The 27,050-nt window shown below is 38.5% G+C and overlaps 1 protein-coding gene across 1 annotated transcript in view; it reads left to right on the top strand.

The window, feature by feature from the left end:
* The window catches only part of cdh23 (cadherin-related 23), a 340,743-nt gene that overhangs the window by 121,462 nt on the left and 192,231 nt on the right, over window positions 1-27,050 (top strand). Inside the window, exons 7-8 of the mRNA XM_051648347.1 lie at window positions 17,407-17,601; window positions 17,864-17,992. Coding sequence (XP_051504307.1) covers window positions 17,407-17,601; window positions 17,864-17,992 — 324 coding nt within the window. The remainder of the gene's footprint in view (window positions 1-17,406; window positions 17,602-17,863; window positions 17,993-27,050) is intronic.

Here is a 27,050-nt window from a genome sequence, read left to right as displayed (position 1 = left end):
CCCCTTCTTTAAGAAAAGCAAAAATCTGGGTTCCAGTGAGGCACTTACAATGGAAGTGATTGGGGCCAATCCGTAAACGGTATAGTAAAGTATAGTATAGCCACAAGACGTAAACAATATGTGTGTTAACATGATTTTAGTGTGATAAAATCGCTAACTAACCTTTTCTGTGTACTGTAAAGTTATAGATAATTTTACAACTTCATTGCCATGACAATGTAATGTCAACAAACCCCAAAACCCTAAAATGACGATTTTTACAGCTCAAATAGTGTATAATATTTAACAGAAAAATTCATGTAAGTGCTTTTATAAAAAGGCAAGCTTCACATTTCTGCCTTCACACCCTTTAAATTGGCCCAATGTAACTTTTATTTTTGCTTTTTTAAAGATAAGGACGGATGAGTTGAAATAATGTTTTGTGGTAATCAACATTATGCCACAAATGTTATTGATTGAGCTTAACTTGTATTGAACCTGGAATATTCCTTTAAATATCTGCCTGTTCATGACACAAAGCTATCATATGGCTTCAGAAGACTCAGAATATACATTAGTGCATGAGACAAATGGAATACTTTTATGCTACTTTTTGTCCTTTTTGGAGTTCATTGTATGGAAAAGAGCAACTAGGACATTTCTGCTTAAGAAAGTAAGTCAAACTGCTTTACAACGACGAGTAAATGATAGCAGAATTTTCATTAACATAATTTTCCTGTCCATTCCGTAGTGTTTCTATGGCGTGTTCATGCCAGGTGTGTGTCTGACCCTGAATTTCTCCCACTGAGACACTAAAATAGGATGAATGAGAGAATGAAAGAGTATGAATGATTTAGACAGAGGGATGGGAGATGGAGGGTTCTTTCTTTGTGGTGTCCTTGTTCTCTCACCATGAGGTACCTAAATATCTCTCTTTCTACATATCAATTCATTTTTGAATTGTGTTTCATTCTCTCTCCCTCTTTCTCTTTCTGTTTCAGTCTCTCTTGGCCTCCCAGGCTTTTTCCTCATTGTCTTTCTTCTTAAATACACAGACCAAATGCCCCCACAATGATAGTTACCTAAAATCACCTACATTGTGGGCACTAGCAAATGGTCCTGTAGCCCCAGCGGTGCAGGTGGCCCTGACCCTAAACGGAGACCCCCTCAGGGCATTTTGAACCAATTATATCATAGTTAGATTTGCTTACCTATAGTGCTTCTGTTTTGCACTTGATAAAAGCTGCTTCTGTTTACATATACTGTATACACAGACTTTTTAATTCTGTACAGAGGTGGCCTAAATGTATATACACACAATCACAGTTGCAAGAAACCTGATGTGCACTAACTGTCATGGCTAACTGGTAGTGTTGACAGTGGACTGAACAAATTCGCAAGAGGTAATCGTACTATTTACCAACATTTCAGCTAATCAGTTAGGGCGAACGTCATGTTGCATAGTTAATATTCATGAGCAAAGCTGATACGTTTTGTATTGTGAATATTGTTATATTTATATTGTGGGGGTGATACTAATACTCATGCATGATGTCACTGCTAGTGGCTCACCAAGATTTGTGGTACACCACTGTGTGTTTTCTGTGAAAGCTCTGATTATAGGAAAGAGGGATGAGAAAGATGGACTAAAAGAAGGTGGAGATGTGAGGCCCCTTCCGTTAAGAACCATTTCCATCAGATGGAGGAGGAGTGCTATTCTTCTGCTTCATTACTCATCTATCTCTCTCTCTGGTCTGTTTTTCCAGAGTGAGAGAGGGAAAGTGGATGTGGACAAAATGACCCAAAAAAATAGAAGGAAAATGAAATTTAAGAGTAAGAACAAGAAAATTGAATATCACATCTCAAGTAGTTTAGATGCAATGTGAATGAGAATGGGAATGCCAGTTTAATAGCATTTATAGAGACCACACACATACGTACTTCTCAAACACAAACTATACTTACAAAAAAGTATTGTGATAGTACCATTGTGGTAATACCATTGTATTTTGATACTGTTAAGTATACTATGGTGCTGAATGACTACCAAATTAATATACCCATTATGGTCAAAGTCATTTGTATTGTCTTTTTTTTCCCTTTGCAAACCGAAGCACGTGAAAAATTAAATGTAGTTTCCCAGGAAAGCTTCTACAGCCCTTACTTTTGAGGGAGGGGAGGATGAGCTGCTCTGTACCATGTGAAGTTCAATCAACCCAAATGTTTTGCTGATATTAAGGGATTGTTGTCCACACACCAGGTCTTGAGCTGCCTCATCTCGTCCCTGTGAGATGTCTTATCACTGGTAATGAGTCCCACATTTGTAGTGTCGTCAGCAAATCTAACAATGCGATTGTTCTCGTGTTTAGCGACACAGTCGTGGGTCAGCAGGAGCGGTGGCCCTGTGGAGCAACAGTTTCAGGGATAGTTCTCCCAAAAACAAAAATTCTTGATTATAAATTTTTTTTCATGTTGTTCCAAACCCGTAATACCTTTTCTTGTGTGGAACACAAAAGAAGATATTTAGCAGAATGTCCAACCTGCTCTTTTTCATATAAAAGGAAGTGAATGGGGACCAGTGTCAACCTTGGTATGGATAAGTGTATGGAAAAATTGAATGGCCTGTAAATTTTGGTCTTTTTCTCACACAAAGCTGTCATATGGCTTCAGAAAACTTGAAATATAGTCACATGGATTACTTTTATGATATTTTTATGGTGATTTTGTGTCCTTTTTGAAGGTTAAAAGTTTCAGACCCCATTCATTGTAATGGCATGGAAAAATGTAAAAAAAAAAAAAAAAAAAAAAAAAATACAAAATAATATACAGGTGCATCTCAATAAATTAGAATGTCGTGGAAAAGTTCATTTATTTCAGTAATTCAACTCAAATTGTGAAACTCGTGTATTAAATAAATTCAATGCACACAGACTGAAGTAGTTTAAGTCTTTGGTTCTTTTAATTGTGATGATTTTGGCTCACATTTAACAAAAACCCACCAATTCACTATCTCAAAAAATTAGAATACATCATAAGACCAATAAAAAAAAACATTTTTAGTGAATTGTTGGCCTTCTGGAAAGTATGTTCATTTACTGTATATGTACTCAATACTTGGTAGGGGCTCCTTTTGCTTTAATTACTGCCTCAATTTGGCGTGGCATGGAGGTGATCAGTTTGTGGCACTGCTGAGGTGGTATGGAAGCCCAGGTTTCTTTGACAGTGGCCTTCAGCTCATCTGCATTTTTTGGTCTCTTGTTTCTCATTTTCCTCTTGACAATACCCCATAGATTCTCTATGGGGTTCAGGTCTGGTGAGTTTGCTGGCCAGTCAAGCACACCAACACCATGGTCATTTAACCAACTTTTGGTGCTTTTGGCAGTGTGGGCAGGTGCCAAATCCTGCTGGAAAATGAAATCAGCATCTTTAAAAAGCTGGTCAGCAGAAGGAAGCATGAAGTGCTCCAAAATTTCTTGGTAAACGGGTGCAGTGACTTTGGTTTTCAAAAAACACAATGGACCAACACCAGCAGATGACATTGCACCCCAAATCATCACAGACTGTGGAAACTTAACACTGGACTTCAAGCAACTTGGGCTATGAGCTTCTCCACCCTTCCTCCAGACTCTAGGACCTTGGTTTCCAAATGAAATACAAAACTTGCTCTCATCTGAAAAGAGGACTTTGGACCACTGGGCAACAGTCCAGTTCTTCTTCTCCTTAGCCCAGGTAAGACGCCTCTGACGTTTTCTGTGGTTCAGGAGTGGCTTAACAAGAGGAATACGACAACTGTAGCCAAATTCCTTGACATGTCTGTGTGTGGTGGCTCTTGATGCCTTGACCCCATCCTCAGTCCATTCCTTGTGAAGTTCACCCAAATTCTTGAATCGATTTTGCTTGACAATCCTCATAAGGCTGCGGTTCTCTCAGTTGGTTGTGCATCTTTTTCTTCCACACTTTTCCCTTCCACTCAACTTTCTGTTAACATGCTTGGATACAGCACTCTGTGAACAGCCAGCTTCTTTGGCAATGAATGTTTGTGGCTTACCCTCCTTGTGAAGGATGTCAATGATTGTCTTCTGGACAACTGTCAGATCAGCAGATTGTGTAGCCTAGTGAACCAAACTGAGAGACCATTTTGAAGGCTCAGGAAACCTTTGCAGGTGTTTTGAGTTAATTATCTGATTGGCATGTCACCATATTCTAATTTTTTGAGATAGTGAATTGGTGGGTTTTTGTTAAATGTGAGCCAAAATCATCACAATTAAAAGAACCAAAGACTTAAACTACTTCAGTCTGTGTGCATTGAATTTATTTAATACACGAGTTTCACAATTTGAGTTGAATTACTGAAATAAATGAACTTTTCCATGACATTCTAATTTATTGAGATGCACCTGTATATATATTTTGTTTTTTGGGGGGTGAACCAGATACCATGCGAATTCGTAAGAATAGTACGAGATGGTGAAATTTTAAGAAATAGAATGACTTTGTTCGACAAGAAACGTACAACTTATATACCAACCAATCACATACGCTTTCTACGTGTCCTTGTAGAGCCCGTTGCTTCGTTTCTTCTTTGTAAAACTAAATGTGTGTCAAGGAAAGGCAAAACTAATAATGAAGTGTAACACGTTACCCAGCCCCTTAACCTAACCATGATAGTACTGAAAAAGCTGTGTTGGACAGAAGAAAGAGAAACTTCCATGTTTCGAACATGCTTTAGTGATATTTTATTTCTCATTTTAACCCCTAACCCAAACCCCATATCTAAACTAACCATAAAATGTAACACCTTACCCAGACCCCAAACATAGCAATTATAGTAATGTAACTATACATATACAGTGTATATACCCTGCCGTTTACGGAAGAAAGCAAAACTTTCGGGTTCAAAATGTGTGTGTGTATGATATGTTTCATAATTTTAACCCACAATACAAACCCCATACCTAAACCTAACCATAAATTTGAAGCTGTGACCTTGATTGTAATTGATAAATATGTTTTAGGTTAAATAGGCTAAATACCAGTGTTTTGAAGGAGATAAGGGAATGTGATTGGTTGGTGTATATGTTGTAAGTTCAAAGCTTTCGAAAGTTGTAAGATTTCTTAAGAAATCTACATATTGTACTGTTCTTATGAATTCACATGAGACTATGTTGGCATGCATTAAGTGGGCTACTTTTTTGTCTCTGTCATTAAAACACACACACTTCTGCAATGTTGGTCTGAAGGGCATTGTGTTTGTGTGCATGTTGGATAAGGTGTTGAATAATTGATAAGCTCATTTCAGTGCTGATTTATGAGGTATCTCTCTCGCTCTGATGGATGACGGTGCAACACAAGACTTAGAAATACAAGTATGCAATTTGGAAAATGATTCAATTTTTCGGGGGGAAATAGAGAGGAATATATGTGTATTTGAAGTGAAAAACAAGCACTATAATGTATTAGAATTGCTTGTGTTGTATATCGCCGGCATTTGCCAACTCACAGACATTGTTGTTCTCAGGATGAAGTTCTACAGCATCAAACAGATGTTTATTCCATCCTGTGTTGTTTTCATAACACAAACTGAGCAGATTTTGAACAAAAGGAGGGATAATATATTCATTTACATAATAATTTCCTTGTCTGATGTAGGCGTCAAATTAAAACGTATATAGTTGCATTATAATTGGCATAATTTGGGAGAAAGTATCTTCAGCAAGGGCAACCTGCTGTCTGTGTCTCTGTCATTTCTCTTTAAACTCTGACGGCTTGCAGTGAAACTCACACAACTGACAATCTAGTAGTGTTAGCTAGAGAGTGAGAGCGAGATAGCGAGAGGAAAAGAGAATTAGTCAAACTATGAAAGTCAAATAAGGAAAGTGACATTACAAAGTGAGAAAAAGAAAGAGAAGGAATGAAAGTAGAGAGAAAGAGAGGCGTAATCATGAGTCCTGTAGCTTGTGGAGTGGGCGTTTGAGTCCAGTCTTTTAGCGGGCATAGCTGTAATCAGTGCATTATTGTTGGCAGTGCTCGGCCAGCTCTGCTTGTACCCTGCAGGGGTTTGCAGCTTTAAGCTAGCGCACTGCGTGATCATGCCACCGCACCACGCTGGCTCTGCAAATTAGCCCTTTTACTTTAACAGAGCTAGCCTCAGTTTCACACTGTACCTAACCTCCTCTATCACACAATGTCTCTATTAACCCTCCCAATCACTGAAAACCTACAGTACGCTACTACACTCAGACATCCACTCATGCTAAACCTTTACTAAACTTGAACTTTGTTCCTAACTTGCATTCACTCCCCCGCTTGCCCTTTAACTTTGAACAGCCAGCTGTTCGTGCCTGTATTGCAATCTAACTTTAATCAGCCCCCCTTGCCAAAGCTAGCAACAAGAAAGCGCTAATGGCCAGCCACGATGAGAGAGGCGCTAAGTCGCTAAAACAACTTTTCAGTTGTATAAAAAGTAAGACAATAGCTGGCTAACCACATACGTTTTAGTGTTTAAAGAACATCAGAGAACAAGAGAGTATGATAACTTTTTAGAGTGGTAGATTAAGGGGCGTTCACACATGTAGTGAATTACAGGGATAAAGTGACCAGATGTCATCCATTTTCAATGAGAGTTGGTGATTTCCAGAAACATGAGCATCAGCAATAGTTGGTGATACAACAAATGTGAATGAAACTCAACTTTAGGCAAATAAGCAGCAACGCTGTGCAGTGAGTACCAATGGGAGTGAAGACATTGCAGCTCACGTGATGAACGGCTACTTGAAACCAAAGGCACGAACTCCAACTATTTATTTGCTAATTGAGTCTTAGTGAGTATGTAGTGCCCTGCTGAGGAGGTTTGCTGGTCTTACCTGGTTTAAGCTGGTCTGTCTGGTGTTAAGATTGTCTAGCTAGTGTCCCGGTCTGACCTGCTGACAAGTGCACCAAAAAACCCCTCAGAACATACCTTATCAGCTTGGCCAGTCTGGGAGACCTTCTAACTACCAATGTGTTTTCAGGGTGAGTGCTCAATGAGTTAAATTGCTAATGTGTCTCTGTTGCATCAGGTTAATTGTTTAATGCACAATGTAATGGTCGGTGAACTGGGTACTGTAGAGGTGATACAGACCTTTGAGGGCCACTGGATTTAGCACATAAACTGGACTAAAAGATCTGTTCCAGACATTTTGTGGTTTTAACTGATATTTGCATTTTGTTGTGCGTAGCTCAGTATTTGTCTCTTGCATAATGTAAAATTTCACTTTTGTACATGAGAGCAAAAATGTGGACGGGTAGATCTAAATTGGCATATACTGTATAGCACAAGGGTCTTCAACAAGGGGTCTGCAACCCCTAGGAGGTCTGCGGTGGTGCTGCAGGGGGTCCGCAAATTTCTGTTTGATCCACCACCGGCACTTGTAATAATCACTTGCACGCGAGTCAGTACCGCCACTCCCTATATGCATATTACGCAGTCTGCGTAGGGCACCAACTCCCTAGGGGGCACCAGAAACTTTGATGGCTGCCCTTACTCGCACGTTATACATTATTCAAGGACCCGGTAGTAGTCATGGAACACAAACGATCGCGTCGCGCTCGCACGTCCCTGGCGAGAGAAGATTTTTTAAGATTTTAGTCCATCCACATTCTGAAGCCCCTCGAACCTGCATGCCAAATCTTCCTCTTGCAGTAATCCTTCCTCATATTCCTGCATCCCGTTTTATTTTGATATGAACTAAACGGAACGCCGAAAATTGTTAAAATTTGCTGAAATTAGCCTATCGCCCATGCTCATTACGAGCCACTCATAACGCAATGCATATCATGTTAAGCAGTGCTGCAGTAGAGGGTTGCATAAGTAAACGCATCTGCTATGCATTTTTCACTGTGTGCGAATGTCAACCTACAGTTTCTTGTATTATTAGTTGCTTTTTGCTTTCAGAACAATAGGCCTATACTTAATATACAGTATGGACCTACGTATGTATATGTAATATGTCTAAATACATAGTTACTGCTGAGATTATCAAGCTGCCATAGGCTACACTGACAGTGACTGTCAAATCAACATAATTAAAGGTGCATACAGTCATTTTGCAACACTCAATTTTCAGACAATATGCAAGGGGGGTCCTTGCTCCATCTCTCTACATACCAAGGGGTCCTTGGCCAGAAAATGGTTGAAAACCCCTGGTATAGCAGATTTAAACAGAGCTTTTAATACATAGGGTTTACAATCATAGAATATAGTGCATTACATACCTTGGATCCACAGTTCTGTCTAGGGATGTGCACAGTAACTGTTTGCAATATCTGGATGATTGCAAGGGTTCACGAATGGTTATTCGGTTATTTGTTGGGAAGCGGGAATAAAAAACATGAAAGATCTCTTGCACTCTTGTGAAGGAGGAAGCGGGGTCAGGTTAACAGTACACGTGGGTCATTTATTATCAACACTTGTCAGTGTATAAAAATGCTTTTCAGGAGTACACTGAACGCAAACATGCACACACAACTTTGTGCGTCTCTCTCTCTCTCTCTCTCTCTCTCTCTCTCTCTCTCTCTCTCTCCTCCGGCAGTCTGGATTGCTCTTTTATCCCTCTCCAGCTCTCACTGCAACACAAAACAGCTGTTAGAGATAATTTTCCACAGTTGTCAATCCTTACTGCTCTTCCTCTCCCGGCCTCGCTCTGCACAGACGTTGCTTGGCCACACCCACATCACCACAGCCTCAAACACTACTCAAAATTGCAGGGAATAAAGTGCACAGGGAGCTACTGCATGAGCCCAAATAGCACAATACATAGATATTCAAATGATCAAATCATTCACATTAAAGTAAAAAAATAAAAATAACTAAACTGTCACTGCCTGCGACATAGAATTGTTAACCAATGGAAAATACATCATATGAGAGTCAAACCTGATATGTTCACTGCCTGGACAGGTTCACATTTCAGTGTGGCGTAAAACGCTAGTACTGTCATGTGCGTGGAGTTATGCTGCTGCGGTTTATTAGCCTCTTTGGGGTGGTTCAATTTTTAAATGGTTTAGCATTTAACTTGTGGAATTATTGTCTTGCACACCAGAGCAAAGGGGAAAAACATTAGCTTACCATTTATCAAGCGCTGTAACTTTTCCAGGTGAAAAACATTCTGGAATGATGTGTAACTGTGTAACAGTCACATGAAGTCCTCTTTGCAACCTGAACTTCTTCAGAATGTCGAATCATTTGGCACCTGCACTAAAAAGGCTAGACCTAGCGCAACAAATGAAACAGAACATGGGTGTCTTGAGATGTGTTTATAAAAATTAAAGTTCTTTTTAACTTGACACGGCATCTAAAAAATGCAGTAGTCCTCCTATGTGAGACACTGTGAGACACTCTGACCGTTGACAATGGTCAAAGGTGTCCGTCCAGCGCATTTTAAGATAAAAAACAGTGCAGACGCACACAAAAACATGTGAACTGTCCCTAACTGCCCCTATAATTGAAAAACTGACCCAAACCCTGCTAAAACCCACTGGTTTATCGAGTCTCGTTGGACTCAGGTCGGGTTGAAGACATTTATTGCACATGTAGAATAACCGAATAGTGATTTTGGTGTTTGAATACAGGTGTGTCAAATGGTTAACCAAATGACGGCTATCCGTGTGCATCCCAAGTTCTGTCCAGATTATAGGCTGCAGTTATTTTAAGTGCTTCAGAAAAGCATAACATAACATAATTTTTTGCTCTCTGCAGAGGAATCATTTATGCTTCTTTGCTGCTGAACACTTGATGATAAGGATAAATTCAAGATGTAGGAGGGAGAATCCCTGTGAACACTCCTAATTCGTATCCACAGATAGACTGGGAATTCTTCAGATGTGTAAATGAGCTGAAATGGGGCTTTTGATCATTTAGAAATATGAGATAATAGTAATTATAAAGCTTAAGAACATGTTTAACCGAGTGTGTAGTAAAGCTGTGTGTGTATGCACGCCTATACAGTGCTCTTCAGCTGAATGTGTTGCTGCCCTTCAGTATTTGTTGTTCATGTCTCACTCCATATCTCACTTTGAATTTTGCTCCACTCATCAATCTGAATCTTTCATGTCTCAGTGTGAATGATAGTCCATGGGTCACACTGAATCTCCCTCCACTTGCTACTCTGAATCTCACTCTCATCTCTGAATCTCACTCTACGTCTCACTGCACTTTTCACTCTGAATCCGACTCAGTTTTTCACTCTGAATCTTGGTCTCACTCCATTCTGAATTTCACTCCATTATTCACTCTGAATTTTACTCCCATTTTGACTCTAAATCTCCCTCCACTTTTTATTCTGAATCTCACTCCACTTTTCACTCTGAATCTCACTCCACTTTTTTATCTTAATCTCAGTCTCGCTTCACTATGAATATTAATCCTCTGTTTACTTTGAATCTCACTCCACTTTTTATCCTGGATCTCGGTCTCTCTCTACTCTGAATTTCACTCTACTATTCAATCTGAATTTCACTCCCTTTTTGACTCTGAATCTCCCTCCACTTTTCTTTCTGAATTTCATTCCAGTTTTCTCTCTGAATTTCACTCCACTTTTTATTCTGAATCTCACTCAAATTTTCACTGAATTTCACTCCACTATTCACTCTGAATTTCACTTCCTTTTTGACTCTGAATCTCCCTCCACTTTTCTCTCTGAATTTCATTCCAGTTTTATCTCTGAATCTCATCTTACTTTTCATTCTGAATCTCATTCCACTTTTCACTCTGAAACTCACTCCACTTTTCACTCTGAACCTCACTCCACTTTTCACTCTGAACCTCACTCTACTTTTTATTCTGAATCTCACTCAACTATTTACTCAGAATCTCGTTCCACTTTTCAGTCTGAATCTCACTCCACTTTTCTCTCAAAATTTCACTCAATTTTTCTCTCTGAATCTCACTCTACTTTTCATTCTGAATCTTGCTCCACTTTTCACTCTGAATCTCGGTCCACTTTCCCCTCTGAATCTCAGTCTTGCTCCACTCTGAATTTCACTCCACTATTCCCTCTCAATTTGACTCCCTTTATGACTCTGAATTTCACTCTACTTGTCATTCTGTATTTTGCTCCACTTTTCACTCTAAATCTCACTCCACTTTTCAATCTGAATCTCACTCCTCTTTTTAATCTTAATCTTGGTCTCGCTCCACTCTGAATATTAATCCACTATTTACTCTGACTCTCACTCTGCTTTTCTCAGTGAATTTCATTCCAGTTTTATCTCTGAATCTCACTCAACTTTTGATTCTCAATCTCGCACCACTTTTTACTCTGAATCTTGCTTCACTTTCCCCTCTGAATATTGGTCTCACTCCACTCTGAATCTCACTCCCCTTTTCACTCTGAATCTCGCTCCCCTTTTCACTCTGAATCTCGCTCCCCTTTACACTCTGAATCTCACACCACTTTTTATTCTGAATCTCACTCAACTTTTTAATCTCTGTCTCACTCCACTGTGAATATCAATCCACTGTTTACTCTGAGTCTCACTCCACTTTTCTCTCTAAATTTCACTCCATTTTTCTCTCTGAATCTCACTCTACTTTTCATTCTGAATCTCGCTCCACATTTCACACTGAATCTCACTTCACTTTTCACTCTGAATCTCACTCCCAAGGGTGTAGATTCCAAGGAGGATGGGGGGAGAGGTAACACCCAAATAATCAAAACAAGCAAGTACAACCCCACCCCCCCACCCCAAATATTTATACCATGATCAATGGAAACATGTAAATGCTTCACGCTGCAACCCCCCACTGTTCAAGCCAAATCTACGCCATTGCTCACTCCACTTTTCATTCTGAATCTCACTCCAATTTCCACTCTAAATTTCACTTTACATTTCACCTGGAATCACATTTTTTCCACACTTTTTTCTCCTTGGTGTTTGTGTAATCTGATTTACACAAAACATCGATCACTCTCAGTGGGTGAATCTCGCTACACATTTTACTCTGAATATCACTCCACCTCTCCACTTTTCACTTTAAATGTCAATCCACTTACATTTGACAATGAATCTAACATCACATCTCACTTTGAATCACATTTTTCTCCTTGGTTTTTGTGTAATCTGATATACACAAACCCTGATTGCTCCCAGTGTGTGAATTTTGCTTCACTTACTCTGTATTTTGCTCCACATCTCACTCTGAAACACATTTTTTACATTTGTGTAATTGCTTTTTGTGAACTCATTTTCTTGTGCCACAATGTTTAGAAAGGCCACAAAGCTACAGTAATAATAAGTATCCTCTTTACTCTTCTCACATCTTTCCCTCTTTCTCCTCATGGTTTGGGAATAATCTTCTCTAACATGCCACAGTTGAAAGAGGCTGGGGAGTCCCTGCTATATTTGCAGTTTTTAATGCTATTAGATATGCCCCATCTCTCACTTATGCATTCTTCTTCTACCATCATTCTTCATATTTTATACTCTTGTCTGTTTTTTTTTTTATCTCAAGTGTTATATTTGAATTCAAATTTCTTTGTCAATGCAGATTGATGCTTTTTTTTGTATAGGGGTCACTAATTATTCTGAAATGTTTTTTTTTTTATCATCAACATCCTGTATATGTCATTTAATTGGTGAATTTCTTAGGCACTTTCTTGCTAGTGCTTTTGATGTGGACATGAATGTGTTTGATGTCAGACTTTGGTTTGTTTGTTTGTTTGTTTGTTTGGTTGGTTGGTTTGAAAGCTGTCTGAACTCGAGTGCACACCATCTTGAAATGGTGATCTGCTATTGATGACATAATTTGCCAATTCATAGTACATTTCTCACATTTTTCACATCTCTTGCAATGTATCTGCAGCACAAAATGTTGGTAGTAAAAGCAAAGGGATAAAACATGACTTAAACAGTGAAGTTGCTGTCTTCACCTCCTGAGTAATTTTCTAGATACAGTGCTAAACAGCTGACGCTAGTATTAATGGTGGCACTCACATTGATGATGCAAATGTACTGCCGTTTAGATTAGGGATGGGCACGAGTACTCGAGTACTCGGGTACTCGGACATGGCAGCAATGATCGATCATGAAAACGATGATTGATGGTGATCATGCATGATATGACTTTTCACTTAATTCGAAATTCAGTGACAGTTACCTGACAACTAAACACAAATATGTCAAAGAGGGAGCTTATTTTTAATTTTGAGATTGATTACGTTGTGATTTTGAGGGGCACATTGATTGTCAGAGACGTCTCATAGCAACCAAACTGATATATGGCGCTGCAATGCTATCGTTACGATAATCAAAAGATAGTGTAATTAACCGTGTTTTGAACACCTGTCTCTGCAAAACGTTTGCTAAACACGTTTTATTATCCTTTTATGTAAAAACTTTGACTCATAAATGGATATTATTTAATAAAAGTGAATGTTTGTCACTGACAGTAAACCTCCCTGCCCTAGGTGCCGAAAAGTTTGCGTGATGTAACACACACATGCATCTCGATGAAATGGGAGTTGAAGATTTCTGCACGAGTTTCCAAGTTAGAAGTCCAATATAAAATGTCATTCTTTTGCACTTTCCCCAGTCGAAAGGTGGAAATGATGACTCTCAGAGTTGAATGGAATGCTTTATGAATCATCACAGCAACAACAATACAGAGCATCGCAGCTTTCCCCACAGGAGCGAACACTTGGGGAGACACACACACACACACACCAGGCGTGTGGCAGTGGACTCAACGCGCTGAAGCAGCGCATACAGCAGGCGAGTGTTTCAAACAGCTAGACAGAGAGCAGCTAAATGGAACAGAATACAGCGTCTTCAAAACTGAACTTCAACTTAACATGCATATTAAAAATGTGATGGTTATGGGGTCTCCTGTTAAGCCAACCACGATTTGAAAATAGACGGTTCAGAGAGTCACAAAAAAAAAACTGGTGCGCGCTTACTAAGATTACTACGGTAACCTGAAGGAAGAACAGACAGATGCGCGTTCTTTCATTGAGTTGGGAAGCGAATCTTCACATAATGACAAAATATGATGCATTATATTTTGATTATGCAATCTTTTGTACATTTTGTAACAGGTTATTTTATAACAGCCTATAACAATGAATAGACAATACACTGGAACAACAAGATGCAATGCAGCAGCCAAAGACGTTTGTTAGACATGTTATACAGTTATGTACATGTCATTGCCCCTCAAGAACTCGAGTAGACAAAATGACCAAAATGCCCATCCCTAGTTTAGATCCAAATCATACAATTTGAAAAGAACCCTGCTGGTGGAGAGGGTGTAATCGAACTTGGGTTCATACCAAGCAATTGAGCCAAGTGTGAAAAATACAAACAAAGAAACTTTGAGTTGTGTTGGAAACGATGCATTGTCATTATTAAAACTGTTGTGAGATATGTCACTGACTTACCAGATTTGCAGAGAAAACATTGCTCAGATATCTTGTAAAATACAGTCTGTATGTGCTATAACTTTATGGCCATTATTAAATTGAATGACTAAACAAGTGTTCCTATTTCCTAAATTTCAGTTAGTCTAAAATGTTTTTTGAAAGAGTATGAACTTTAGCATGGAGGAGTTTAGGGCAGTTGAACAGTATGAGTGTGAGAGAGTGTTATCAGGGCAAGCCAAAAAGCAGAAGTGAGAATTCACTGTCCACATCTATCTTCATTCCTTCTTACCATTCTTCTTTTTCTAATCCTCTTTTCTCTTTCTCTTTTATCTTTTCCCTTCTTGTACCTCTCACGCTTTCTTCCTCTCCAATAGTTTATCTGAATCTTTTCTAATCCTTTTTTTTCAAAGGATGGATATCTGCTGCGTTATTGAAAGAGATAAAGAGTGAGCACTTGCAGAAGTACAACTTCTTCCTCTCAGGAGAGATCTGGTTTACTTTTGTGGAATAGGATGTGTCTCTCTCTCTTTCTCACTCTTTTCCTCTCTCTTACTTGTGCCTTAGGATTCTGGGAGTGGTGCATTAATATTGAGTCATTTATGTATACATGCATTTACAGTACCATATTATAAGCAGGACCGGACGAAATCTATGCACGCACAACTCCTGTCACATCATGGAAAATCTTTTATTCATATTTGTTCTACACATTCTCCTCCCTTTATTTGTTTGTTTATAAAATAATTTATCTTATTTCATGATGATTTCAGCTACCAATAAAAGTAATCTCAGCTCCATTTAACTGATTTTACTGTTTACAGTAAATCCCTTTTGCACAATTTTACAGATGTTCCCTCAAAATCAGCACATAAAATGTGGAAAAAGTCCACCGTTTCCACCTAGGCCTGATTATAAACATGAATAATGCAGCTTACTATTCATAGTCAGTCAAGACTTTAAACAGGAGTAGCATGAGTTTAAGTGCACTTGTCATTCCCATATAGTGTTGTTGTGTTTGTTTGTTTATAATATGTACATTTATTGTATGAATTAAAGATTTAATGATTTATCTATAATTTATGTAATCATGAAATATAATCCACAAAATCCTATAAAACTGGTCAAGAAACGTTAAATTTCTTCCAAAAACAAAAAAAAATACTTTTTTTTTCTTTTCTTTTTTTTAATAAAATCAAAATGAAAAAGATAAAAAATATATTTTAAGAATAAAGAAAATGAAGCTATTTTAACCATTTAAGGTGTTTTTAAGGATTTCCTGTTTCAGTGGCATAACCAAAATTAAAGGCTTATAAAAATAAATTAAAAAATATATAAATAAATAAAAAATAAAAAAAGGAGGGTAAAGTGTTTGGTGTCATTAGAAAGAAAACTTTTCAAATTGTTTAATGATATAAATTATGATACATTCTCAGACTCTCAGCCTAGAAACTGCTGGGGAAAACAATTGAGCCAAAAATTTTTTCTTATTTTTCTTATTTGACATGATATATCTCTGGTTGTAAATAAGGTGGCTCTGAAAAACTGCTTTTGTTTTGTTCCCAATCATGTCAACTGTATCTGAGAAAATGTTTGTGTTGACACGACAAAGCAATCAAAAGTTATAACATTACAAAATAATTTATCATAGTGTCCAAAAACATCTCCATGTGTCCAAAAGCCTTTCCAAACAAATTAAACATAATAATCGTACATAAAAAAAAAAACTAATTACACATGCAAACACAACAATGACTGAAGGCATGCATAGCATGGAGACATGATTTTAGTAATGAGATTTCACAGAATGAGTGCTTTTTGACTCAATGAGTCTGCATCGAGTCTGTGTCATTTACTTGTCGCCATCTCCTGGTGGCCATATGTAACATTGTGCTTTCTGTGGATTATCTAATGATCCACAGTTTGCATCCAATTACCTTGTGTGGGCTCGTTTGAAAGATAATCACCTCCACTAAATAATGGTATGTAATATTTTATGTTCTGTTTATTTTTCGTGAAATTATAAGCGAAAACGCTGCATGTAAGCAACACCAAAATAATTGTCAAAGAAATATCCTTAGCTATTACTCGCTATATTTTTGTCTGTGAGTAAAACAAATGGGCTGATTGTATTCTACTCTTTGAGAGCTTTCCAACAACATACGACACATGGCTGTTTGATCAGTTTGATGTTTTTACTGATTGCAATAGTACAGATGTACAGTGCAGTTTTTTATAAATTATCAAAACGGAACACTTATGATTTGTCTGCAAATTTCAAAGCACTTGTTCATTTTTGGTCATAATGCCTGCATGCATTGGAAAGTAGAGCTTCTAAGCTTTCAAAAGATACCTATTTTGTGTTGGTCAAGACTGTAGTTGTTAAAAAGTTTGACGATAATTATATTTTCCTCGCAGGCCTGCCAGGCTTAAAGGGTTAAGGGTTTTTTTTTTTTTTTTTTTTTTTTGCATTATGAAATTGTTTTCCTTACCAATACCAATACCAATGCTCCTTCTCGGGCTAAATCTCTGGGGGAGCCAAAATGAGGAAAAAAAGAATGATCTTTAAGATTCTTGTTATTTGTGTAGTGTTCTATCTCTAATCCCTTTCGACCTTTAAACAAAGTCCTTCAGCAGTTGTCTTGCGATCAACTGGTCGATGTTATAAGCACCCCTGCTATAAGTGTATAAATATATTTTGTTGTAGCATTAGGGTCGGGGTTAAAACTTCGAGACTGTTTAAATGCACTCTTCCAGCTGTTTAGCTCTGGGCTCTGTGTATGTTCTGAGTAAGTTTTATGGCACGTGTGTGCTGTTGTGCTGGCCGGCTGCATCATGTCTCAGTGAACATCTCTGACGTCTGTCATTTACTGACATGTACAATGACAAAAACAAGAACTGTCACTCATCTGAAATATGCTGAAACACAGCATTACAAAGTATTCCTCATGCAATAATCTTTCTTTCTTTCTTTCTTTCTTACTTAATTAATTAATTATGTGTTTCATTTCTCTCTGTGTGTGTTTGTGTACAGAGCACTCCAGTGGGAACATCAGTGTTTATGGTGAACGCCACAGACCCGGATCAGGGCACGGGCGGCAGTGTGCTGTTCTCCTTCCAGCCTCTCTCTCCGTTCTTTGCCATTGATGGGGCCAGAGGAACAGTTACTGTGACCAGAGCACTGGACTATGAGACCACAACTGCCTATCAGCTCACTGTTAATGCCACGGTTAGAAAACACATACAATTCAACAGAGCTCTAGATTGTACATTTATTAGTAAGTAACCAACATTTATTAGTAAGTAACCAACCAACCAGAATACCTTAGCAATGCCCTAGCAACCATTCAGAACATCTTAACAACCTCATAGCAAGGCCCTGGTAACCACTCACAACACTCTAGCATTGTGGTGATGACATTTGCATGGAAAAACATAATATGTGTTTGTGTATTTTTTTATTTTTATTTTTATCTTTTTCTCCGTTAAAGGACCAGGATAAACGTCGTCCTCTATCCAGTCTGGCTAATTTGGCAATTACCATCACTGATGTTCAAGACATGGACCCCATCTTCACCAATCTCCCATACAGCACCAATATAATGGAGGATGCACCACCAGTCAGTATATGCACACACACACACACACACACACACACACACACACACACACACACACACACACACACACACACACACACACACACACACACACACATACACACACACACACACACACACATTCATGTTGGTGTGGCTATCCTTATGAGGACTCTCCATAGACATAATGATTTTTATACTGTACAAATTATAGATTGTATTCCCTAACCCTAACCCTAAACCTAACCCTCACAAAAAACTTTCTGCATTTTTAAATTTTCAATAAAACATCGTTTAGTATGTTTTTTAAGCGATTTAAATTATGGGGACACTAGAAATGTCCTCATAAACCACATTTATAGCATAATACCTTTGTAAATACCAGTTTGTAACCTAAAAAAAAAGTCCTCGTAAACCACTTAAACCTGCCCACACACACACACACACACACACACACACTCACACTCATACATATACTGTAAATGTGATAATGCACTTGTGTAATATATAAATGGTGAATCTCATAAATACAAGGTCACATTACTCCCCAAAATCAAAAGAAAAATTATTTTGCATATAGAAAATGAAGCCTTTGTAGGACCATTAGGGTGTTGTTGACAGTTTGACATTGTTTTCATGACAGTGAAGCACATTTTCCCTCCACACATTCTTGTTACTGTAATGTATCTGAATATCTTTCTGAATATCTGAATGTTTTTATAACTCTAATTGTTCTCAGTAGTGTTTCTCATTAGATTCCTGTTACTATAACTTCTTTCTTTCTATAGAGTAAAAAAAAAAAAAAGTAGTACAATGTTTTTTAATTGTAATGAATATAATATCACAATGCAAAAAAAAAAAAAAAAAAAAAAAAATCTTATTGGTCCTAAAAATAATTTCTCATTTGCTCTAAGTGACATACAGTTTATTTTCTCTTTTCATGTTGGGCTGAAATATGACCTGTACTTGTTCTTGACAGGTTTCATGAGATTCATTCTGATACATTAGCTGTTTCTCAAAACCAATGAGCTGCCTACCTTAAAACATCATGGCATTTTGGGACATTAGATTGAACATTTGAGCATTTTGGGACATTTTGATTGGTTTTTAGACACAGCAATAGACCAAAAGCAGGAATATGCAGTTGAAAAGAAAGTAAAGATTTTTATAATACATAAAAGTCTCAAGGGAATAAGAGAGAGAAACAGATAGAGAGACAGTTTGGCTGAAAATGTATGTGTTCACTAATTAGACAATTATTATGAGAGAAGCAGCCATTATACCCGCGAAAACTCGCTGGAATATTCGTGTAATTACAGTGTTAGATTTATACTCTGACCTGCTCAGCATGAGAGCCCATGAAAAAGGTCATTCAGACCAAGATTTAAAGATATGATTCACCACCAGCCATTCATTCCTGTGCCAATTTACTCACCGTGTCAAACACACCGCTGCAGGCCATGTGCATAAATATATATATTTAATGTGCATGTTTATTTCCAAGCATGTGTTTCTGTCTGTTTACTTAATGATCCAGTATGTCTTTCTGTATTACAGAATACAATGTTTTTAAATGGTAGTTTTAAAGGGATAGTTCACACAAAAATGATAATTTACTCACCCTCATGTCATTCCAAACCTGTATGACTTGTTTTAATGTACATCGTAGTCCATCTCTTCATTACACTGGCATTGGATAGTGACTCACTTAAAGCTTAATAAAGACTCAAAAGTATCATAAGGGTAGTCCATGTGACTCGTGTGTCATTTTCCAAATCTTCTGAAGGCAGTTTTGACACGAAATGTAAGTACTTTTTCAGTGAAAATCTTGACATCTTTTGCATGTTCATTTGCGCTATGAGAGAAGCTTGCATTGTTTAGAGCTAAAAACATGAACGTGCAACACAATTTCACTGAATATTCACTGGAAAATTATTTACGTTTTGTGTTGTTTCTCACAAAAACCTATCACATGCATTAGTTTCTCACAGATCTGTAGGCTTCATAGTTATGTTTATAAGCCTGGGATATGTCTCTGTCTTTCTGTCTCTCTCTCTTCCTCCCCTTGTCTCACTCTTGTCCATTTGCATGAACATTAACTTTTGAGAGTGTCAAAAGTGAATTGTAGTGACACAGATCTATCAGTTATCTCAGAGCAGGTCAGGAATAGATTTAGAGCGAGAGAGAAAAAGTGATGACTTCAGTCCAGTTGTCCTGTCTAAGTTAGCCAATCAGCATCAAGCTCTGAGTGGACACGATTGATTTCGACATTTAATTTCTTATGTACGAAAGTGTCATCAGTACAACCTTCCTGGATGCAAACCGATAAGTTGCGGAAGCACTCTTCGAAAAGACAAGAGGCCCTTGTGCTGAAAATTAGACATTCCAAACATGTATCCCCTCATTAACGGCACACATCACACTGGCATGTTCATGTAAAATGATGTTGACGTGTACACTTAGCCACATGCTGAGCGCTTAAACCTTATCTTACCTCTCACACACACTCATACACAGACAGAGGCAAGTCAGTGTTAGCTCAGTTGACGGGCCTCAGGCTAAGTGACTGAGTGGGTGTGGATAAGGGCTGGGCGATATGTCAAAATATATTTTATCGATAATTGCCTTAAAAAATATTGTAATATACGATTACATCGTCAACCCCCCCCCCCTTTGACATTTGGCGAAGGAGCTTGTGGACTGGATTCAGCCTTGTCGCATTTTACGGGTGGCAAGTTCTTGTTTCACACCCTGGGCTACTGTTAATATATTTGGTGACTTCCCAGATTCATGGTTTTGCCATTTCACGATGTTGTCGATCATCGTCTGTCAATGAGTGTCGCGATCGGCGATCTTTGTAAGACATCATTGATATCCGATAACATTGTCCTAACACCCAGCCCAAATGTGGATGGTTTTCAAGGCTGCTGGCATTTACACACAAACAGATATCAAACATGCAGCGCTGTCATGGTTCATCTGTCAAAACAAAGATCCTTTTGCCCTCCCTCCATCTCGCTCAACCTCAGGTGCGTCTCTCTTGTGCAGTGTTGGAGAAGCTACTTTGAAACTATAGCCTGCCAAGCTAGAAGCTACTCAGAATTTACAGCAGTTAACCCTTTAACCAGATAGCATGATGCCAAATAGCCAGATATTGTGTGCACATTGTGCTTCGTGTGGGTTATCTAATGATGTATCCATTTGATTACTTTGTGTGTGGGCTCGTTTCATAGATAATTGCCTCCTCTAAGTAATGGTATGTGATATTTTATGTTCTGTGTATTTTTCTTGAAGTTATAAGTGAAAATGCGGCATATGAGCAACACCTGTTAACATGAAACAGGTATGTCAAAGACATATACTTAGCTATTACTCACTATATGTGAGTAAAACAAATAGGCTGGTTGTATTCTACTCTTTCAGAGCTTTCCAAAAACTTATGACTCATTGCTATTTAATGAGATTGATGTTTTTACCGATTACAATAATATGTAATATGTACAGTGCAAAATTTGTAATAAATTATCAAAATGGAACACTTCTGATTTGTCTGCAAATTTCAAAGCACTGTATGGTCATAATGCCTAGATGCATTGTAAAGTAGAGCTTCTAAGCTTTAAAACAATACCTATTCTGTGTTGGTCAAGACTGTAGTTATTAACCTTTTGATAAAAAAAACAAATTCTCGTGGCCCACCGGCAGGGTTAAACTAGAGTCAAACTAATCATTTAATCAAATCTGTGCCTGCATAAACAGCCTATTGCAGTCTGTGCAGCAAAATGTAAAATATTAAAACATTGATGAGGCACAAAACGATTCATGAAACAACACAAATGGAAAAGGTAATGTACAAAAATATATTTAAACATTGTTTTGGCCAGCAATATTGTAATTGATAAATTCTATGACATTTAAAGCACATGTGACAACATGCCCCATTAAAAATGTGACTGCATGTTCCGACCTTTCAGGAAAAATACCTTTGTCCTAAGAACAAAATTAACTTTTCGGTAAATATCTGACCCTTGCCTTAAAGTTGACCAGTGTAGTTGGATTAAGTTTGCGTGTTTACCCAAGAGCTATGACAAAAACTATGAAAATTTACTTAGGAGGGTAGAATTCACAAAAATCATTTTGATTTAAGAGGGTTTTGAAGAAAATTGAAGAAGAAAACACAAAACCTTTAGCACCTTTAGACTTTTGACTCAAAATATTATCGTTAATGTGATATAGCCCTTATGACAACTTCCCAGAGTAACAAATAGCCTCAGTTTTTCAAATTTAAGGAGAGCCATATTTTTCTGGCACAAAAACAACAAGGTTTTTAAATGAATAAACAGTCGAATTATATGAACGAATGAAATCATCCTAAAATATAAGAATTTCAATAAGGTTGACACCTAAAAACTAGAATGCTGAGAATAATAATGTATATTAGGGCTGTGAATCAATTAATTTTTTTAAACTAGTTAATCGCACACTTTTCTGTGATTAATCATGGTACATGGTACATTAAAACAAACATTAAAATATAATCATAAATAGATTTATTTTATACCTTGTCTCAAAGAATTAGCAAGAAATTGGTTAGTAATAATTTGTTTTAATTATTTAAATATATATATATATATATATATATATATATATATCATGATGGCACCGCGGATGGCCGCCTCGGTGTGGAGCGCTCCTATTGTTTTGTTGTTTTTGTTTGTTTGTCCTGTGTTTAGTAATCTTTTTCCAGTTAGTTTTACCAGAGAAGAACTGCTGAACATTCGACAGCATACACCAGTCAATCTTTTCCCGGATTTTGAATAATCGGATGTTTTGTTGGACATTTTAGTTGGAGGCACGGCTGTGTTGTTTAAACACGCTATGAGATGCAGGCGAGGGAGACGAGCAGGCACACTGGTCAGGCTCCGTCAACGTGGCTTTCGAACAGCACTGCCAAGCATTCATCTTGCGAATCTCCGCTCTCTCCCTAACAAAACGGACAAACTACATCTCCTCACCTGCACAAACAAGGACATTTCAACCTCTACTGCCTTGTGCTTCACAGAAACCTGGCTGAATGAAGCCATTCCAAACAGCACGTTACATCTGCCGGGCTTTCAGCTGTTCAGAGCGGATCGCATTGCAGAGTTAACGGGGAAAACGAGAGGCGGTGGAACATGCTTTTACATCAATGAGTTGTAAATGAAGTTGGTGTACAGATGTAACAATGTTAAAGAAGATGTGCTGTCCTAATTTGGAAGCGCTCTTTATTAACTGTAAGCCTTTCTACTCGGCGTGGGAGTTTTCCTAGTTTATTCTGGTGAGTGTGTATATCGTGCCAAACGTGTATTTGAATGCCGCACTGCAACAGCTGGCTGATCAAATCACAGACATGGAACAACAATACCCGGACTCAGTTATTATCATTCTTGGGGATTTTAAAAAGGCAAACCTCACACGTGAACTGCCCAAATACAAACAGCACATTACATGCCCAACCAGAGACAGAAATATACTGGATCACTGCTACACAACAATAAAGGATGCATATCGCTCTGTTCCTAGAGCAGCTTTGGGACTATCTGATCACTGTCTGGTTCATCTTCTTCCAACCTACAGACAGAAATTAAAATCTGCTAAACCTTTATTAAGGACTGTAAAGAGATGGACCAATGAATCAGAGCTGGAACTACAAGCCTGCTTTGACTGCACTGATTGGAGTGTTTTTGAAGCTGCAGACACCAATCTGGATGAGCTCACAGATACTGTTATATCATATATCAGATTCTGTGAGGATATGTGCATTCCTACTAGGACTTATTTAACATTTAACAATGACAAAGAGGATGCTTACAGAGTTGGGGATAAAGTCTTGTACAATCAGGCCAGGAACACACTGAATAAGGGAATCAGAGTGGCTAAAAGAAGATACTCTGAGAAGCTGAAAAAAAAGTTTTCAGCTAATGACCCTGCATCAGAGTGGAGTGGCATGAAACTACTTACAAATTACAGGACTCCTGCCCCCAACCCTGTGGTGGACCAACAACTGGCTGACAATCTGAATGTGTTCTACTGTAGATTTGAAAGGCCCGATCTCACACCCCACACCCAGTCTGACCTTCACTTCACACAAACACCAACACCTCCTGCAACCCCCCTCCTCCCCCCTCCTGCTACTCAACCTGCACTTAAGATCTGTGAAGATGATGTGTGCCGTGTCTTTTGAAAACAAAGGATAAGGAAAGCACAGGTCCCAGATGGCATTTCACCTGCATGTCTTAGATCCTGTGCTAACCAGCTGGCCCCCATCTTCACACAGATCTTCAATAGATCACTGGAGCAATGTGAAATCCCATGCTGCTTCAAACGTTCCACTACCATCCCCATCCCAAAGAAACCAAAAATCACAGGACTTAATGACTACAGACCTGTCGCCCTGACGTCTGTGGTCATGAAGTCATTTGAGAGACTGGTGTTGGCCCACCTGAAGGACATCAATGGACCCTTTCTAGATCCCCTTCAATTTGCATCTGTGGATGATGCAGTCAACATGGGATTGCATCATATTCTGCAACATCTGGACAGACCAGGGACATATGCAAGGATCCTTTTTGTGGACTTCAGTTCAGCTTTCAACACCATCATCTCAGCCATTCTCCGGAATAAATTACACCAACTCTCTGTTTCCACGTCTATCTGTCAGTGGATCACCAGCTTTCTGACAGACAGGCAGCAGCTTGTGAGGCAGGGGAAATTCACTTCCAGCACCTGTACAATCAGCACTGGTGCCCCCCAGGGATGTGTGCTCTTCCCACTACTCTTCTTCCTCTACACTAACGACTGCATCACCAAGGACCCTGCTGTCAAGCTCCTGAAGTTTGCAGACGACACCACTGTCATCGGCCTCATCTGAGATGACGATGAGTCTGCATACAGAAGGGAAGTTAAACAGCTGGCTGTCTGGTGCAGTCAAAACAATCTTGAGCTGAACACGCTCAAAATGGTGGAGATGATTGTGGACTTAAGGAGGAACCCCCCCAACACTCCCCCCTCACCATTCTAAACAGCACTGTGGCAGCAGTGGAGTCATTCAGGTTCCTGGGCACTACCATTTCACAGGACCTGAAGTTGGAGACTCACATTGACTCCATTGCGAAAAAGGCCCAGCAGAGGTTGTACTTCCTTTGCCAGTTGAGGAAGTTCAACCTGCCACAGGCGCTGCTGATACAGTTCTACTCAGCAGTCATTGAGTCTGCCCTCTGCACTTCTATAACTGTCTGGTTTGGTTCAGCTACGAAATCGGATATCAGAAGACTACAAAGGACAGTTCGGACTGCTGAGAGGATTATTGGTTGCCCCCTGCACTCCCTTCAAGAACTATACACTTCCAGAGTGAGGAAAAAGGCTGGAAAAATCACTCTGGACCCCACTCACCCTGCCCACTACCTTTCTGAACTGTTGCTTTCTGGCTGACGCTTCAGAGCTCTGAGCACCAGAACCATCAGGCACAGGAACAGTTTTTTCCCCCAGGCTATCCATCTCATGAACTGTTAAAACTGCCCCTTTGAGCAATAATTAATGTGCAATACACAGCTTAGTCTTTTTATATTATCCAACACATCCTACCTCTTCTGCCATTACATTCCCTTGCACTGTATATAACCGATTTGTATTTAGATTTGCACTACGTATGTGTATCTGTGTGTGTATGTATGTATATGTATTTATATATAGATATTGTCTATTGTGTATTCTATATATACTTTTTTCTTTTCAATATTTATCTATTTTTTATTCAATTTAAAAAAAAAATTTTAAAGTCTTGTTGCTGTTTTTGTATTGTTGTGTACTGGAAGCTCCTGTCACAAAGACAAATGTCTTGTATATGTTAGCATACTTGGCAATAAATCTCATTTTGATTCTGATTCTGATAGCACATGCTATAATATTCCAGGTTTTTTATTTATTTATTTTTTTCAAATGGAGTTAACTAGACACATTTCTACAGGTAGAAATCTTTGATAAAAGTATATGTTTACATGCTATAAAATCAGTGGACATGCTGCAATTAAAGGTTGAGCAAAATCTTCTGCCGTTTCCCAGTGGACTTTCTTAATAATAGGATCAAATTGGCAGATTCAGTTGATAACAAGCTTTAATGGCAAGGTAAACTTAAGAGTACATTGCCAATACACTGGTTCAGATGACAGTGAGAAACATTTGCTGGTGATGCAAAGAGATACGGCAGCCTCCTGGAAATTTATATATGCCAATTTTAGCCAAAGGAAGTCGGGAAAAACATTAGTGAAGTTTCAGGAAGTGAAAAAAATGGATACTCCATTATTTGCTTCATTTTTTATTTTTAACACATTATATTTCCCAGCCCAAATTTATATACTTTGAAAACGTAAATATGTGTCTTCCCTAGGAATCGAACCCATTTGGGTACTCACATCAGTTGCCTTCCAGGAGGAACATGACATCAATGGGCAATGTAACGCATAGAGTCATCTTATTATTATTATTATTATTTTTCTATTAGTTGACTCAATGAAAAATAAAAAATACAATTACTGAGTTCTCTCAGCAGTTTCAGTTGTAGTTACTATTTAGCACTATTTAGCATTCCAAATGACTTGGGAAAATGAGTGTGGGCAAATAAAATGCATGTGTACACACACACACGCACGCGAGTACATGACTGCACACTTTGCTGCACATTCATACTGTAGAAAATAGAATCAACCTGTCAAATTGACAAAAGTTTGACAAAGGCTAAAACGGAGAGAACAACTATGTTTTGCAGGTAAAGTGGGGAGTTTGTGCACCGTTGTTCGCCGTTTTCTTTTGTCAGGGTGACATTTAAAGGTTTTTAAGGGGCTGTCAAACGCTTGATCTAAAATGGATCTAAAATGAGAAAAGACAGAGGGATGGAGGGAGGACAGACAAGTGAACGAAGAGGTGCAGGGAGAATGTTTAAGGATGAAAGGACAGCAGCGAGAGAGAGAGAGAGAGACATGTGCATGATTGAACATTCCACTTGTGTGGAGAATAGCTCGCAAATTACTTCAGCCACACTTCATCC

This window comes from Myxocyprinus asiaticus, chromosome 21 (genome assembly GCF_019703515.2).
Source record: "Myxocyprinus asiaticus isolate MX2 ecotype Aquarium Trade chromosome 21, UBuf_Myxa_2, whole genome shotgun sequence".
In the NCBI taxonomy this organism is placed as follows: domain Eukaryota; kingdom Metazoa; phylum Chordata; class Actinopteri; order Cypriniformes; family Catostomidae; genus Myxocyprinus; species Myxocyprinus asiaticus.
This window is presented reverse-complemented; position numbering and strand designations above follow the sequence as displayed.